We start from the raw sequence: 18,471 nt of genomic DNA, 5'->3' as shown, positions 1-18,471 counted from the left end.
CATCCCACGCAAAAGCTGCTGCCAGCCCCTGTCTGGAGCAGCCAGGACAACTCACCCTCCACTTGCTCTTGGCAAAGTTCTTCTGGATCTGGAGGCTGACCGACGGGTAGATGTCCCAGTGGAGAGCTGTGTTTCCATCAATCCTGTGGAGGGAGGAGGGGATACCTGGCTAGGGAGTGGCTGTGGGAATACAGCTGAGAGTGGGCAGGGATGGTGCCCACTCAAATTCATGCTCTTCAAAGTGACCCGGTGAACAATCCATGCCACAACAACAAACAGCTCAGGGCACGCAGATTCTAAGGACTAGTGTTACGCTTTGGGGAGGCAGGTGGGTAGAGTTCCCCACTGTTCTTTCACTCACCAGGGGTGCATCAAGGCCTTCTCACAGGTATACCGCTCGCTTGGGTCCTTCTCCAGCAGGTGGCAAATGAAATCTTTGGCTAAGGGGAACATTCAAAGACACAACAGCTAAGGACCAAATTTCATGACTGATGGAAATTCACTTCTGGGCTGGTGGGTGGCAGTGAATGTGTCTCTAGTTAATTTTCCAAAGAAGTAATTTTAAGTGTCTTAAAGGAGGGGGAGGAAAATGGCTCCAAACCACCTAACAACCCACCATACTCCGCTAAAGAAAGAGGCTCTAAGTAGCCTCCCTCACCCACACAGCACCACAGATCTGTCCCTCATCACAAGGCAGCCATGTGCCTGTATGCCACGTGTATGCATTTGCAGTGAGTTAGGGCACATGGGGACAAGTAGCCTGGCTTCTCCCAGCTCCACATTCCACTAAATGGGCTGAGCATGCACATAGCGGATCGACTATATTCTCTTATACATGTATATTGCGTGTTCTAGGCACTTGGCATTGAACTTCTAGGCTTTCCCAGTCCTCCTTGTGACATTCCCCTCCGCCTTCCTCCACCTTTCACCTCTAATGTAAACTACCTTCATCTCCTTTTAACAGGCATCCCGTGGTTTTGCCTCCAGGAAAACAAGCACATGGACCTTAGACACAAAGGGTTCGTCTGACTTTTGAACCAGAGGAAGATCTCTGCAGGTGTCTTGGCAGTCTGCTCTTTAAAGCTCTGGGGAACCCCCAGGAGTTAGGGCCGTCTGCCTTTGTTACACTGTCTTCTTCTGACAGTCCCTTCCCCCCACCCACCTGAGCTTTTCATCTTGTTCTTCCCACCCAACTGGGCTTACCTGACTCAGAGATGTCATCCCAGAATGGAGACTCAAATTCATAGTAGCCCTCCTTGATTTTCTCAAAAAGCTTAGACTCAGTTTCTTCATAGAAAGGGGGATACCCACACAGCCTGCAACGCAACACAGGGGAGAGGGCTGGTGAGCCACCCTGCACTCCCTGGGCTTGCCTTGCCCCTTTCCTCAGATCCTCACAGTAGACAGAGGCAGGCAGGGCATCTCAGGTCAGTGGTATGACCAGGAAGCTGATCTGCCTCTGATTCAGGAATGACACTGGTCCCACAAGCACTTACAAAGGAGAATCCACGAGTCAGAAGCAGCAGCTCCTGAAAGTCCCTATCCTCCCCACTCCCTGTCCATCCCCTTGCTCTCGGGTGGTGGATAAACTATCTTTAAGAAAGATGGCAGGGTGGCCACTTGAAGGCAGGCTTCATGAGAGGAGAGGTTTTGGCTTTGTCTGTTTTGGTCAGTGCTGTATCCATTAGCACCTAGTCCAGCGACGGGCAGAGGGTAGGAAGCTATTGTTTCTTTATTGGAAAAAAGGGAATGAAATTCGTCTAGGGATTATAACTGAGTAAAATGAGTCAATCACAAAAGACAAATATTGTGTAAGACCATTGTTAGAAAGAGCTAAAGAAAGGTTTACACTTAGCCCATTCTTGGCAGGTGACCAGGGATGGGAAGGGTGGAGAGGAGAGTTAGATAATAGGCATTTATTAAGATGGGTGATGGGAAAGGCAACACTGACCAACACGGTGTTATTAGAGAAGAGGAAGACAGAGAGGCACAGAAGGATTCATGGAAATCAGAATCACAGAGAAGTAGGGCACGTGTAATTACATTGTGGGCACTGAAATGAATGCGATAGAACAAACTGTGGATAAATGGTTGAATGAAAAGTTCATTTGCTTTCTAAATTTTCACTCAAATCACAATTAAGAATGGGAAAAGCTAGAGGGAATGAGGGTCATTGTTGAAGATTAACTGTGTAACTAAGAACTAAACTTACTAAGAGTAAGCAGCAAACGGGAGGCATTTTTCACACAGTAGTTTGTCACAGGCAGAGAGAGCGACAGCAGGGAAGAGGAATGGGCAGTTGGGAAAGTGAGAGTTTAAGAGGGTGTGGAGAGGCAAGACAGCCTTGAGCTGACATCACAGAAAAGAAGACTGAGATGCTGGGATATTGGGTTCACTTGCCTTCAGAGCCTGTCTCGGCCTCTCTTTTCTCACTGCCTGCTCCCTAGTGTGAGACTCGGCACGCATGTCAACAGCAAGCAGGAGAGGGACATGGTGCCGAAGGGGAAGTGCCAGGTCCCTGAACAGTGGGTCACACTGAGCCCTGGTTTTGTGATCCAGTGGGGATCAGGTCAGAGGGACCTTTGGGACTGTACCCCAGTGTGTGAGCTGCTTTGGAAGCAGATGCTGCTGTGGAGCTGAGTTGGGAGAAGGAAGTCACAGGCTGGGGTGGGCAGGCTCTCAGATTTCTGAGGAGCCGAGCCAATGCGTCTACTCACAGTATGTAGGTGATGACGCCAATGGACCAGCAATCCACGGCCTTGCTGTAAGGCTTCTGAGCCAACACTTCTGGTGCTACAACAAACCAAAGGCAGAGTCACGGCTGCTGGCAAGAGGAGAGGGCTGTTGGGTTGGTCAGGAAGAGACTTAGAGAAGAGGGCTAGGGCAGCCTGTAACAGCATGGTTCACGGTTCCTAGGAGAATGTTAATTCCCTCTTAATTCCAGGAGGGAAAGGGCTGTATCTTTGCCACCAGGCTAAATCTTCCTGAGAAGAGAGGCTATTATAACTGGGGAGGGAAGGGGGAACTTCGTGCTAATAATGAGAGGACACCCTCTCAGACTGGGGGTCTCCAGGGCCATGTCTCCCTCATTAGTCTGACTATTCGCTCCTGATAACACTGTCGCCCTTCATAGATGGTGACGGTCACCAGGGCAAAGGGTTCAGATTGGGAGCTCTCCAGAATGGGAGTATCTCTTTCTCAATAGATTGGGAGTTCTCTGAAGGCAGAGAGGCTGTGTCTCCCCCTAAGGTTAGAAGCTCCTAGTGGGTAAGGGATATGGTCTCCAGCAGGCTCTGGATACTTTCTGTGAGAGAGTGGTTTGCTCATCAGCTAAGCATGTCAAGAGAAGGAGAGTTGTGCATTCCTCCATGAACTGGTGGAGTGCTAGGTGGTGGAGTGTTGCTTTCTATATTTATTCAGAGACCAAGGCTTTGTACCTAGTAGGACTCATATGTCTTTTGTGGATAGTAGATTTCTTGAGTCTAGATTCTGTTCCTTACTCCGTACTCTCATGCATCTGAAAGTTGGATGAACAAGGATGACAGGAGAACTAATGTCTTTGAGTTGTGGTGTCAGTGAGGAGTACTGAGTATCCCACCAGCTGCCAAAACAACAGACTAGTTCATCTTAGAGGAAACGGTCCCAAGGTGCTCCTGAAAGGCAAGGATGGCAAAACTTGGTCTTACATACTTAGTACATGTTGTCAGGAGGAAGCAGTCCTTGGGGTAAGATCTCATTCTGGGAAAGGTAGAAGGTCAGAAAAAAAGAGGAGGCTCCTCAACATGATGGATTGGCCAGTGACTGCTAATAATGGCTTGGGAATATCAGAGATTGTGAGGATGGCACAAGATAAGGCAAGGCTCACACATGTTTTTCATAGGGTCGCTCAGAGTTATAGTCAACTCAGTGGCACCTAACAATACATCCCAGCCAGATAATCCTTAGTTAAGAGGGATTTCGTTTTAGTCCCAGGTATCTCATCTGGTGGCCTGCCTACTCACACTTTCTGAAGGTTCCAGAAGCCTCCAGCGTTTTTAGGCAAGAGGTCCATTTCCGGGGTGTTTCCCCGGGAGCATATTTCAGTATTCACGATTGGGTTCATCCTGTCAAACTCCACCTCCTCTATTCTCAGGCTTCTAACAATTGGGAACTGAACTCTCCTTTAGGATGGGAAGAGGGAGATAGGGCTGTTGACTGATCTCTGAGTCTGTGCCCTTATCTTTGCTCCTACGCAAGCTGGGGAGAAGAATCAGAAAGTCTGTCTGCAGAAGAGTTAAAGTGCAGACAAGGCTGTGAGAAAGGTCTCAGGGTCAGGATAACGCTAAAGATTTAAGGATTAGGAGCAGTAATGATGGTTACAGAGATAGGACAGGCTAGATTGAAACACCATGAGTGCATGCCTGACCTGAATCGCCCCTGAAATTGAACCCTATCTCTGCCTCTGTCTGATGAAGAAAGATCCATGTGGCTCTGAGTGACCAGCTGGTCAACCTTCCTCCTGCTCACAGACTTACCTACATAGCCTGGGGTCCCACAGGCAGTGGACATGACGCCACTCTGCTCCATTTTGGATAGTCCAAAGTCTGTGATCATGATCTTGGAATTCTCCTCAGGGGTGAGGTACAGCAGGTTTTCAGGCTGCAGTGGAAGAAAAATATCACGCGGGACAGGATGCAATTACTTGAAACACATCTCCTTCCTTCCCCTGATCAATAATTTTTCAGGACACTGAACCCGAGGCTTCTGACTTCAAGGCCACGCTCATCTTCCCCTATTCTTCCTTGTTTCCTCTTAGTTGCATTTACATTTGATTTGGCTTCAATTTGTAGTCATTTATGTTTCTATCTTATTTATTCCCAACACCTGAACCCCTTCACCTCAAGTACCCTGAGTTTGTTAGTCTTTTGAGTGAACTAAAAGTTTAGGAGCCCTGGTGGTGCAGTGGTTAAGAGTATGACCAGTAACATAAAAGTTGATGGTTTGAACCTGGCACTCCACAGGAGGGAAATCTAGCTATTTTTCGTGAAAAGAGTATTGCCGAGAGAAACACGTGGGGCAGTTCTATTACTATGTTGTTGTTGTTGATTGCCTTCTGGTTGAACACGACTCATAGTGACCCTATGAACAAAAAGCCTGGAGCCTTTCTATAATTATCATCATTTATCAAAGTTCATGCCACTCCTGCTTCCAATCTATTACTATAGAACACACAATAACGATAACAACAACATTTGGTCAACTATCTCAAATCACTCCTGAATTTGATACAATGCCTGCTAAAATATACAACCTCAGTAAGGATTAATCAATACTTGATTGAAACTGTGGCTGTGTCAAAGAAATGTGTGGATTTCCCCCCCCCTTCTAAACATATAGCAAAAATCAATCCAATTTATTGAGGAGTAATAATGTCAGTTTGAAGACTAAGGTGCATCTGATTCAGGCCATGGTCTTTCCGATTACTAACTATGCTTCTGAGAGCTGGACAATGAATAAGAATGTCAGGAAAAGAACTGACACCTTTGAGCTGTGGTGTTGGAGAAGAGCACTGAACATCCCATGGATGGCCAAGAGAATAAACAGATATATCTTGGAGAGAGTGCAGCCGGAGTGCTCTTTAGAGGCAGGCAAGAATGATGAAGCTTTGCCTCATAAATTATGGACATGTTGCTAGGAGGGGGTATTTCTTGGAGAAGGACATGATGCTGGGAAGGGTGGGGGATCGATGAAGGAGAGGAAGACCCTCAACTAGGTGGATTGACACGGTGACTGCTGCAAAGGGCTCTTGTGTGTCAGGAAGTGTAAGGATGGCACAGGATAGAACAGGGTTCATATCTTTTGCTCTTGAGGTCGCTATGAGTCGTTCTCAACTTGACAGCACCTAACAACAACAACAACAACAATAATGCTATCCAGCACATAGTTAATCACTTAGGAAAAGGCTGAAGATAGTCTTTTAATACAAATAATATGCATGTTATATGGGCTTCACAAATGTACAACCCCTTCCAACATTAGTTTCCCTTTATGTACTGCATGCATACGTTACAGACATGCACTTTATACATGAAACCATGGTAATGATTGTTAAACTATTTAAAATTTGATTATGGAATCTGAGTGGAATGTTCTCCTGGGGATCAACTAGTCCACTCATCTCATTTTTGCAGAGCTCACGCTTCCCTGACCACATGACTCCCTGAAGAGCTGTTATCAGAGTCGTCCCTCCTGGGTACCTTTAAGTCTCGGTGCACAATGCCATTCTCATGGAGGTACTTCACTGCTGACAAGACCTGCTGAATCACCAGGCTGGCATCCTTCTCTGTGTAGACACCACGTTCCAAGATCCGGTCAAAGAGCTCCCCTCCAGAAACACTGTGAGCACAAGAGCAAGCAGAAATCCACTTCTTATTCCGGGTCCAAAGAACTAGAAGAGTTCCTCCACAGCAAAGGGATAGGTGTCCATGGAGAGTGCTTCGTGGGGTCCAGGCAGGGCTACTCCTCCCTGTGCCTGGAATTGTCCCATGAGGGAGTCATCTGCTCCGAAGTTGTGGCTTTAAAATGCAAATGCTCTGGTTTGGGAGAAAAGGAGGCCTCAATTCTTGAGGGAGAATAGCCTTCCCTGGTTTTCTTCCTGAACTCCGTGATGAAAAGGAGGAGGGAGACTGAAATTGGGGAAAATGATGACAGTGAAAAAAATGGGTAAATCAGACTAACTTTGCTTCGGTTTGAATTTCTTTCTTCATTGTTGGAAATTGTGATTCTAAAAGTTGGAATTATGGTTGGGGAAACTGTAGGCATGTTTTGGGAACGGCATATCTTAGGACTCAGAGCAGCTTAAAGGTCCACTCCAACCCCCATCAGTTCTGTTGGGTACCATCTACACAACCAGAAGCCCATGTTAGACTAGTCACTGCCTCCTAAGGCAGACCATTTGTTTATTTGACAGTTTCTTAAACTTTGTCTCTATTATGTCATTAAAATAGGACTCCCTGTGGCTTCTAACTGCAAATACAATTGCAGGTATATAGGGCAAAAATACCATTTTGTATACACAGATCTTTAGTACTAAGTATTAAGTAAATATGTATTAGAAGACCAAGCCGCATTCTCTTGAGGCCTTCGATTCTCCAGGATAAACATTCTGAATTACTTCAACCAGCTTCCTAATCACCTCACCATCCTAGCCCTTTGCTGCTGCTTCATGCCATTATGTCATCAATATGAGGGAATATTATTTCTGCCCTTAAAATGCACCCACCCTACCACACTCCTTTGGTTTCTGCCATCAAGGTCCGAGCTCTGCTGTAGGAGCTGGTGGCCCGCAACTCTGGCTTTCTGCCTGTGGGCAGCCCCAGTCCAGAAGCTGACACTGTTAGAGACTTGCTAGCTTCGCTGTGACTTCGAAACCTGCCCACCTCCTTCCTACCCTTTGCTGTCCGACCTGACAGAGTGTGTGCTAGTTCTTTTGTATCTGCCTCGTCAGGATGGAGTGCGTATTGGTGCTGCTCTGAGCCTTCTTTCCCCACCTGTTCTCTCTGCTCTCTTGGCTGCCTGCTGCTTGTCTCTTCTGGGCCTCAACTGAGCCCAGAGATAATGGCCTGCTCAAGCGTAGCTAGCTCCTCAAAGACCCAGGGCGTTTGTGGGATCTGAAGGAATAACCTTTTAGTCAAAAAGTCCATTGTATCTGGCCAACCAGAGATTGTGGAGTCGTGTGTGTGTGTGTGTGTGTGTGTGTGTGTGTGTTGGAGAAGGGGGTGGAGAGACTCGGCATGTACATGAGCGTGTTTTGAATGTGTGAGCGAGTGAGTGCTTCTGTGCATGTACTTTAAAATCTGAAGTGTCTAAACCAAAGATTGGGCCCTCAGGGGCCTCCACTCACCCCTACTCGTGCTATCCTCTTTTAAACTTACATTTGGGTAGGACAGTGACACAAAGATCTTGATAATGAGGTACCTTGTCTGTCCCATGATTAGACAAATACACTCACAGCCTGCTTCTAACGGGGCTGAGAAAGTCTTCCTTGATATTGAATTGCAATTCATCCATCTATGGCTTCTACTCCTACAGTAATTTTACCCTGGAGTCGTGTTAAAGCATTTGGTATCCACTTTGATGGGGAAACATGGTTACAAGGAAGGGTTCTGCAGTTCCCCTGCTGTTCCAGCCCTTTCTTGAAGTTTCTAAATTGTTCAGAAGGTCCCAGGGAAGGGGCTGGAGCAGCAGAGAAGTATTGGGTGAGTTGGGAACACAGCTTTTTAGAGATGGGTAGGAAGTATTTTAACAAGCACAGAGGCTATACTGGTATATAACAAGCCAATCATCAGCCATGGTTTAACTCCTCAGGCTGTAGAATACGCTTGTGACCAGAGGCACACCGACCCTACAGAGCTCCGTTCTTAACATCCTAGAGCCCCTTGAACTAACTAACACTTGATTTCACCTTCCCGTCATCATCTTTCCCTTATCACCCACCAAACTGCACAAGTCTCTCCAGACCCCTCAACCCCCACCCAGGATGTCTGCGGAGGTCACCTGTCACTTACAGCTGCATGACCAGGTAGTAGTGTGTGGTGCTCTCGTAGATGTCCTCCAGGGTCACGATATTTTCATGTTTGATCCTGGGGGGAAAGTGTCATGGTGAGAGTATAACTCACATTTTCCAAACAAATGATTGCCCACCCAACTGTATTTAATATCTGATAGAGATTTTTAAAGACAATGTTAAGGAAAATTAAGTTCTTTTCAGATCTGCTTAAGAAGAAGCTGTCATAAAAATATTCCATAGGAAAAACTCTCAGTTCAACGCTTATGTATTGAATAATTGTTGATCATCCTGCCTTTAGGGAACAAATATTTTACTGTTACTTCAGGAACATTTATTGATACTTTAGTAAGAGTTTTTGTGTTGTTGATTGCCTTTGAGTCAAGCACGACTCATAGTGACCCTATGAACAAAAGACTTGAAGCCCCTCTACAACTGTCGACATTTATCAAAATTCATAGAGTTTCTGGAGGCATGTAATTTAGGAAGTGGATGCCAGAGAGAAAGTTAGTAAAAAACTCAGAGGAATATGAAAGAAGCACCCAACATTTGTTGTTGTGAAGTGTAGAGTGGGAACCGATCTATATCTGACCCTCCAGTGGGTTTTCAGAGGCAGTTAATCACATGGGAGGAGATTGCCCATCCTTCTCCTGTGGAGTAGCTGGTGGTCTCAAACCATGTGCCTTCAGGACTGCAATGCAGCTTCTTGCTACTAGGCCACCAGAGCCCCTAACACTACACTATCTTAATGGGGTTCTAAGATCTCCTTCAGAAACAGCACATGAAGAGACTGAGGCCTAACAAGAGGTATTTGGGTTAGCTAAGACTGTTGACTACACCACGGTCTGCTGAAACAATGAACAAGCCAGTCTTAGAAGAATGATAGCCATAACTCTTCTCTGAAGCAAAGATGGTGAGGCTCAGGTTTGCTTACTCTGAATCTATCATCAGAATGGTCAATGAGTAGAAAAGGGCATCATACTTGGTAAAACAGAGGTTCAGAGAAAATGAAAGAAGCCCTCTGTTGGGGAATGCTGGGGAGGAAGGGAGGGCCTCTGACCAGGACAGATTACCTAAGCTCTGGATAAGTGCAAGCCTCTCAACGGCCTTTAATATGGGATAGAGAAAGCTCTCCTGTGTTTGGCTGTACCAGCTTGAGAAAGCTTGCCACCTGGGAAGTTGGCTGCTGCATCCGTTGAGCTGGAAGTAGTCTGCACGAGTCTGAGTTTCTCCTAACCAACCCATATGTCCCGCGTCTGTAAGTCTATGCGGTTTTCCTGTTTACATGTTTGTATATAAATGCACTGCAGTCCCCAATAAAATTGAGCTGGATTGACTCTCTGATCCTCTCCTGGAGTGGTGTGTCTCCCTCGTGCTTATTGTTGATTGTCGGCGAACAGACAGCAACAGCCCTCCACAAGATGGATGGACACAATACTTAATACAATCACTTGTCGACTCAAATACAAAAATGGTGAGGACTTGGAAACATTTTGTTCTGCTATAGGCATGGTCATGTGGGCCAGAGGTGACTTAATGACAATAGCAATCCTCTTGGTGGCTACTCATGGAGGAAGTGCTGTGTAATCTTCCGGGAGAATGTGAAAAGCAAGGTTTTGGAATGTATTCTGCAGGATGTCATAGATCAGTCAATCTGGATCTATCTTGTACCTCCATCCCCAGAGGACATCTGGCAATGTCTGGAAACATTTGCTTGTCATGAGTGTTCAAACTCACAGAGGTCATGTGGATCTCTGTTGAACTCATGGCAAACCTCCTATCTTGTTTCCAAGATTGTAAATCTTTACAGGAAGACTGCCCATTTTTCTCTCCTGGAGAAGCTGGTGGATTTGAAACTCCAGTCTCCTGATTAGCAAAATAACATATTATGCACTGTAACACCAGGAGTATTCTAAAATCCCAATATTGCAGCAATCCAGGAAGCCTGCCTAGATTATCTGTCTGTGATTACTTAGAGACTGAGGCTGCAGGATCATCACATCAGCTGCGGCATGGCTATGCTGACAACTATTTTATCAAGGTTTGTCCAGGAGGAAAATCTCTAGGCATTGTGATTACTCATGGATATGAGAACAAGGCCTGAGAATTGAGACTCTGAGTCAGGTGCGCCTGGGTTCAGAGCTGGCCCAGGCATTTCCTCATTGGGTAACTTGGGCTGGCTTACTTAAATCTTCTAAGCTTCCCTGTCTCCAATTTCCTTGTCTGTGCAGTATACTGTTCTCATAAAGTTATCCTGAGATTAAAGAGAGAACACATATAAAATGCATGTGGAGTACCTAGGGAATGTTGCTGTTTGTTGTTGTGTACCGTTGAGTTGGAACCAACCCATAGCTGACCCTCCAACAGAAATAGTAAACATCTACTTCATAGTGGTTATTGCCATCTTTAAGGTATTTCTAAAACTACAGACTTATAAGAGTAATTGTTGTTGAGTACCATAGAGCAGGAACCAACCCTTAGCTGACCCTCCTGTGGGTTTTCTGAGGTAGTTAATCACATTGGAGCTGGCCCATTCTTCTCTCTCAGTGCAGCTGGTGGATTTGAACCTCATGCCTTCAGGATTGCAGTGCAGTTTCTTACCCCTAGGCCACCAGACCTGATTAATTAAACAACGTCTAGCTAACAATACTATCTTAATGTACTGATTCACTCACTTACTGAACATCTATCCTTGAACATCTACCATGTTAGGAACTGACAGTGAAGTGGTAAGAAAGATCTCATTGCTCTCAGTGAGTTTGCAATCTCTTTCCCCCCATAATCTCCATGGATGCCAGTTCCAGTCCTGTATCTCCAGTGTAATACCAGACCCCCCCATGTGGTGATGGGTGGATATCTATATGCAGTATGCTCAAAGCAATTTATTTCCGCTTCTTCCAAAGCCATGCATCTTTTTCTATTCTCTGTCAAGCTATGCTCTTAGTTATTCACACTACCTCAGAGCCAGTTTAATTTTTTAAACTTTCCTTGTTGTAAAATACATACAGACATGACATAACACTTGTCAACTCAACGTTTTTCAGGTATGCAATTTAGTAACGTCAATTACATTCATCATGGTATGTAATCACCACTCAGGGTCATTTTTAGTGCTTTTCTGTTCTCTTTACCAGTAAACACAAACACAATCATTCCTTCCTCTCAAAGATATGAATCCAGTCTTCTTGTTGCTGTTAAGTGTTATCAAATCAAGTATGACTATAGTAACCCTATGAACAAAGATCTAAACCGTATCTTATCGTCTGCCATCCATATTACCTCTGATATACTTCATCCCATTTTAGCAGCCACTGTTACAGTCCATCTTGTTGAGGGTCTTCCTCTCCTTCCCTGACTACCCACCTTTCCAATCATGATGTGCCCCTTAGAAAGAATAGCCTGTCCTAACACAACATGCCCAAGGTATGTGAGACAAAGCTTCACCATCTTTGCCTCTAAGAAGCACTCAAAGGAGCACTTATGCACTTTCTCCAAGACGCATGTGTTTGTTCTTCTGGCAGTCTATGGGATACTCAGCAATCCTCCCCAACACCACAATTCAAAGGCACTGATCCGCCTTCTGTCATCCTTATTCCTTGTCTAGCTCTCAGATGTATAGTAGCCAAATGAAAAGACCATGGATTGAAGCAGGCACACCTTATTTTTTAAGATGACATCATTTCTCTTCAATACTTTGGAGAGGTCTCTGAAAGCAGATTTTCACAGTGCAATAAATTTTTTTTTAATTTCTTGACTGCTCATACTGATAGTATGGATTGTGGATACAAGCAAGAGGAAATCATTGACAATGTCAGTCTTTTCTCCATCTATCATAATATTGCTATTGGTCCAGTGGTGAGGATCTTTGTTCTTGATGTTGAGGTGTAGTCCATATTGCAAGCTGTAGCCTTTGATCTTTCACAACAAAATGCTTCAAGTTCTCCTCACTTTCAGCAACCAAGATTGTGTCATCTGCATAACTCAGGTTCTGGATGATTCTTCCTTGGATCCTGATACCATATCCTTTTTCATAAAGGCCACCTTCTCAAATCATTTGTTCAGCATACAGATTTAAAAGGGACTGAAAGAGGGTACAGCCCTGATGCATGACTTTCTTTCTGTTAAACCATGGAGTATTCCCTTGTTCTGTTCAAACAACAGCTTCTAGGTCTTCTTGCTATCAACTAATTCTGCTACTGTTGTTATGTGTCATAAAGTTAGGACTGACTCAGAGCTGACCCTCCCATGGGTTTTCAGATGCAATAAATTATGGAGGAGAAGATTTCTGATCTTTTCTCTCACAGAGTTGTTGGTGGATTTGAACTGCCTGCCTTTGACCTGGCACTGTAACTCCTTCCCACTAGGCCACCAGAGCTCTCGTGGCACTTCCTTTGCTTATATCCTCATCCCTTCTTGAGATCACTGTGAAAATCTTGTAAAGTCTCCATTCCTGAGCCTGTGATCCATCCTCCACCATGCTTCGAAGAAATGGCTCTAAAATTCATGTACTTTCCCCTTAAACTCCTTTGGAGTCTTCTCTGCCTACATGAAGACAGGAAACACTTATTGTCATCGGACCCAAGATGCTTTATCGTCAGATTTGTCTTCTTTGCTTTGGTTTCATCCCCTATACCTTCATATTACCCAGTCAAAGTTCGGGGCCTTATCTGCTTTTTCCTAGTAGTCCTTTCACGATTCTGCGTGAAAATTCATGCTCCTTTGGGAGCCTCTTGCTCTTCCTCTTGTGCACTGCCCTTTTGTTTCCCTCAAAAATGTACTCATCTTTCAGATTTCTTTTATTTGAAAATGTCCCTAATAACTCATCTTGATAAAACTATGTACGTAGGTAAAATGAATCCACGTTTCCTCCAAAATCTGCCTTCCATTGGTGGGTTTCATATTCAGTAGGATGAGAGTCTATTAATTTAGAGACCTCCCTGTCTCCAAGGAGCCCTGTAGACACAATGGTTGAACACTCATCTGCTAACTGAGAGTTTGGGGATATGAATCCACTCAGAAACTCTGGAAGGAGAAAGCTCTGGTTATCTGCTCCCTTAAAGATTCTCTCTCTCTCTCTTACTGCCATTGAGCAGCCAGAGTGCTCTGTGGAGGCAAGAATGACGAGGCTTCGCCTCACATACTTTGGGCAGGTTGCTAGGAGGTGCTATTCCTTGGAGAGAGACATGATGCTGGGAAGGGTGGAGGGTCAGTGAAGGACAGGAAGATCGTCAACCAGGTGGATTGACACAGTGACTGCCTCAGTGGGCTTTTGTGTGTCAGGAAGAGTGAGGATGGTGCAGGAGAGAGCAGGGCTCAGATTTTTTGTTCATTGGGTCATTCAATAGCATTCAACAACAACAACAACATTACCACTGATGGGAGTTGGCTTATCCAAGACCCTCCATTGGGTTTCTGTGGGAGAAGATTACCAAGCTTTCTCATTCAGAGCCACTGGTCAATCCAAACCAACACAGAGGTGTACCCTTAGGACTTGCTCTACTGTTCTCTATGGACAATACCTTCAGAGCTCTTTCCCCTTAAAGATTACAGTCAAGAAACTCTATGGATACAGTTCTAGTCTATCACAGATTGATATGAGTTAGAAGTAAATTAACAGCAAGAAAAAGCCACAACGACCTCTTTCTTGGCCTGGGAAATGTGAGTTCCTGAGAATGAGGGATTTTGTCCAGCACCCTTCTGAGGGTCCTGAGATTCACCTGGTTTTGGTGTAGATCCCCAATTGCTGTCGTATGAACCCCACTGTGAATACCTGATCATTTATTAGTATGGAATCCACATTTACTTTGGCATAAATTGAGCCTAATTTCCAAATTCAGTACCGCTTTCTTGATTTTTTTTTTTTAAATTCTTGCTTGTGTTGGTCTTCTATTGATTTTTGTTCCTTTGAGCTAATTTTTCTCTGGCCTATACACACAAATCACCTCAGCCATCATTCACTACTTGAGTTGATTTGCTTAAAGTAACAATAATGAAAATAGTCAAGACACATGCCTCATTAACATTAGCTGCTTGACTATCCATTAAAACTATCCATTTAAACTATCCATTAAAAGCAGCCTGGCCTTTGGATGTGAAAATCCAGCTCCAGTTCTTCTCGAAGGGAATTCATGAGGGAGATGTGATCCCAAAGCTGCACCTGATCCAACCACCCTCAACACCACTCACTTTTTCAGCACTGCGATCTCGTTCTCCAGGCTGCTGTCCCGGAAGGCAGGTGACTTCTTAATGCACTTCAGCGCAAAGAGCTTTCCGGTCACCCTTTGCTTCACTAGGAAAACTTCAGAGAACGCTCCTCTGAGGAGACACCAAGACACAAAACTTAGTTAATGAACATTGTTGGAGGCAAGCAAGTGGGGAAATGAAGGGAGGAGAGGCTGGTGCTTAGTCTCCACCACCATTGTGGTGCCATGTACTAGTATTACTTTAGTATCATCAGGGAAAAGAATAGTCTATGGGTTGTGCAAATGGTTAGCGTGCTGGGCTACTAACTTAAAGACTGGAGATTGAGGATATCTAGAGGTAACTCGGAAGAAATACCTGGCAATCTACAGAAAATCCAGCCACTGAAAACTCAATGGAGCATAGTCGTACTCTAACACACATGAGATTGTCATGAGTTGGAATAGTCTTAAAGGCAACTTTTATATTTTTTTATAAATAAGCAGAGGCAGAGTGTAAATGAGGAAACAGCTGAACGATCCTCTTCTCCACCATCTGGATATTCTAGAATGAAGGCCCGATAGCAGTCAAGCATTTTTAGGACTTTAAAAACCTTGATTAGAAAAGACTTGGTGTTTCCTGTGACTGAGTTTCCTGTTTCCCCCAGCTGTCATTGGAACGGAGTTAATCAGAGCCTTTAGAGCTTATTCCATTCATCCGTTCATTCTCTCATTCCTTCAGTCAGGATTTATTGGAAACCAGGGCAGCTCTAGACACTGAGATAAGAGGTGAGTGTTTCTGCTCTTAAGGAGCCAATAGTCCAGTGGAGAACACAAATAAGCAATTAGGACTTGATTTGAGAAATGCAATTAGGCATCCAATGATCTGTTGCTGCACTGAGGAAACCTTAGTAATGGGCCTGTGATCAGTACTGGTCTAGAATCTAGTGTGAGTGATGGATATATGCAGATGAGTGCTGGCTGTTACATCCACAGAAGGTAGACATTTAACATCAGCCCTCTGTTGTGACTGGGAAGGTTGTATCCTGCATGGCTCCAGGAGACACCACTCACCTCGGAGCCACGTTCATAGTATGATTATGAAAACTTCTCTGGAAGACAATAATAAACCTAAAGAAAGGGACGCTTTCCCCTAATTTGTAGTAGGAATGGCCACTCGGACTGCCTGAGTGGCACATGATATATAGCCCGTTGATTCAAGAGTGCCTAAGCTCAGCAATAATGCATGACAGAATCAGCCTAGGAGAATAGTTAGAAATAATATTTCAGGTGGGGTTAGGAGGAATCAGGAGGAAAAATCATGGAAGACAGAACAACAAGAGGGTGGAGAATGAGACCAGGAGTAATGGGTGCCAGGTAGGGGTGGGTACCAGATCATATGCTTGGCTGCAAATGGAAATTTTCAAAACAGGTTTGTTTGTTTGTTTAAAATAAATACATGGTTGTTTGAGTGGATGGATAAATAGGTGAGCAGTTTGGATTGGGATTATTTATGTGCTCTGTTCATCTCCAGGTCACCCTTTCCTATGTTCGGAATGAGGGGATGGAGCTACATGACTTTCTGGATACCCCCATCTGTAACTGGGGTGCCACCCATGGATGGCTCTAAGATTCATACTCTGAACCCTCATTATGGGCTAGATAGATTTTCTATTCATACAACTCGGAGGACATCATTTAGATGACCCGTTTTGTCTTCTGTGTATGTAAATAGCGCCTCCTATAGGTGTAAAATGCTGTGACAATATAAAATGTTACTGGTTCATTGACCTCAGGCTGCTTTGCTGTTTTTACGTACCGTTGAGTCAGAACTGACCCATAGCTGACCCTCCGTTGGGATTTCAGAGGCAGTAAATTGGACGGGAGGAAAGTGCCTATCTTTCTCCAAAGGAGCAGTTTGTGGATTTGAACTGCATACTTTTTTGTTGGCAGCACAATCCCTCACTACTCGCGATATCATACTTGGAATGGTGGAGAGTCAGTGTAAGAGAGGAAGACCCCCAAACAAAATGGATTGGCACAGTGATTACATCTCGTGTATCAGATGGTGAGGATGGCACCGGACACAGCACCAAGATCTGCTGTTCATAGGATCTCCATGAGTTGAAAACACCTAGTGACAACAAGCCACCAGATGCCCAGTATTGCTTCAGAAGACTTAATTATGTCCTCATGCTAGAGTTGGGAAAAGAGAGTCTTCGGTCACCAAGGGTGTGTGGGTCAAAACCAAGAACTCATGCAGAGTCAAGGCTTACTCGTAAACATATCTCTTCTCTTGGTTGGGACCTGAACAAAGGGTTGAGGTGGAGATCACCAAGGACAAAATTCTCTTCTAAAAAGAGGAGGATTGGGAATTGGATGCTCCCCAGCACAGACTAGATTTTTCCAGTTAATACTGCAGGTACTCTATACTTGCAAAACCAGGCAGTCACTATTGGGACAGCTCAAGCCTGTGGTGACCATCGATGTGCCAGAGTAGACGTGTGATCCATGGAGTTTACATGGCTGGCTTTCAGAAGCAAATTGTCCTAGGACTATGGATGATGTCTGGGCAGATTTAACAGAAAGTCACTACCCTTGGTGAGTTGTTCAGAGGAATTGAGAACCAAGAGAGGCCTTTGTTCTGGGATTCTGGAACCTGTTGGTCAGAGGACTCTGCTCACTTCCCGCTACTCCCTTCTGTACCCCACTTCACCATGGGGTCTTACCCTTGAACTCCATAAAGACGCTTTCTCCTTCGCTTCTGCTCAGTGCCAACCACTGCAACAGCTCTGACTTGTCCCCTGTGGGTCCTCCCACTCCCCCAAACCAGTGCTAGATTGGCTACAGTATGATCACTGCAGACTCACACTTAAAATATATTTCTTTCTGGTCCAATAAAACAAAAGAAAAACAAATAAAAAAAAAGAACACTCAAAACGTAAAAAACCTAAACACACTGTCATTGAATTTGAGGCTCATAAACGGCCTCATAGGACAGAGTAGAAGTGCCCAATGGAGAATCAGGCTGCCTTACCTCCCCCCTCACAGTGACCAGGGGTCCAAACTGATGACTTGTGAATTAGCAGTGAGCACTTTAACCATTGCCTCATCTGGGCTCCCTCAAATTCCCAGCCACTGTCCTTTTATCTCTAAAAAAGTAAAAACCCTAGTGTAGTAGTTTTGAACAGGAATCCGTATTTTTAAAAGAATTACCTAGCAAAGAGGATAGTGTGGTAGTCAGGTACTGTTAAATTGAAACTGACTTTCAGCTGACTCTCCGGCAGGTTTTCAGAGGACCTGGACTGCACATGAGGGGACTGACCATCTTTCTCCAACAGAATATCTGATTGATTTGAACTTTGTGCCTTTGGGCTGGCAGGACAACTCCTTACATCTAAGCCACCAGAGTTTAGGGAATTCCTGTAATCTGCTGGAGTGTGACAATGATTTTGTGGATGTGTAAGAAAATATCTTTCTTATTAGAAGATGCAGGCAGAAGATTCACAGGCAACAGAGTCATGTTGTTTGCAACTTTCAAGTAAATGAGAAAAAAGCATATGTGTGAGTGAATGTGTAAAATAAGAACACTGTTGAACTCGGATGGTAGGCATATTCCTGTTAATTATACTATTATGTCACTATTTATACTTAAAGGCTTTTTCAGAATTAAAAGTTGGAGGAACAAATCCTGGTGAAAAAACAATTTGTACTGCCTCAAGAAGTTAAATATAGAATTACTGTATG

At 44.6% G+C, this 18,471-nt stretch overlaps 1 protein-coding gene across 2 annotated transcripts in view; it reads right to left on the bottom strand.

Moving 5' to 3' along the window:
* The window catches only part of CAMK1G (calcium/calmodulin-dependent protein kinase IG), a 37,792-nt gene that overhangs the window by 1,303 nt on the left and 18,018 nt on the right, over window positions 1–18,471 (bottom strand). For both annotated transcript variants that reach the window (XM_006887942.1, XM_006887943.1), the window contains exons 3-10: window positions 14,732–14,860; window positions 8,547–8,621; window positions 6,237–6,375; window positions 4,515–4,638; window positions 2,718–2,793; window positions 1,204–1,316; window positions 362–440; window positions 56–143 (exon numbers count right to left, since the gene is read on the bottom strand). In XM_006887942.1, the coding sequence (XP_006888004.1) occupies window positions 56–143; window positions 362–440; window positions 1,204–1,316; window positions 2,718–2,793; window positions 4,515–4,638; window positions 6,237–6,375; window positions 8,547–8,621; window positions 14,732–14,860 (823 nt within the window). The remainder of the gene's footprint in view (window positions 1–55; window positions 144–361; window positions 441–1,203; window positions 1,317–2,717; window positions 2,794–4,514; window positions 4,639–6,236; window positions 6,376–8,546; window positions 8,622–14,731; window positions 14,861–18,471) is intronic.

This window comes from Elephantulus edwardii, unplaced genomic scaffold, assembly GCF_000299155.1.
Source record: "Elephantulus edwardii isolate Elephantulus edwardi_28Jun2011 unplaced genomic scaffold, EleEdw1.0 scaffold00063, whole genome shotgun sequence".
Classification (NCBI taxonomy): Eukaryota; Metazoa; Chordata; class Mammalia; order Macroscelidea; family Macroscelididae; genus Elephantulus; species Elephantulus edwardii.
This window is presented reverse-complemented; position numbering and strand designations above follow the sequence as displayed.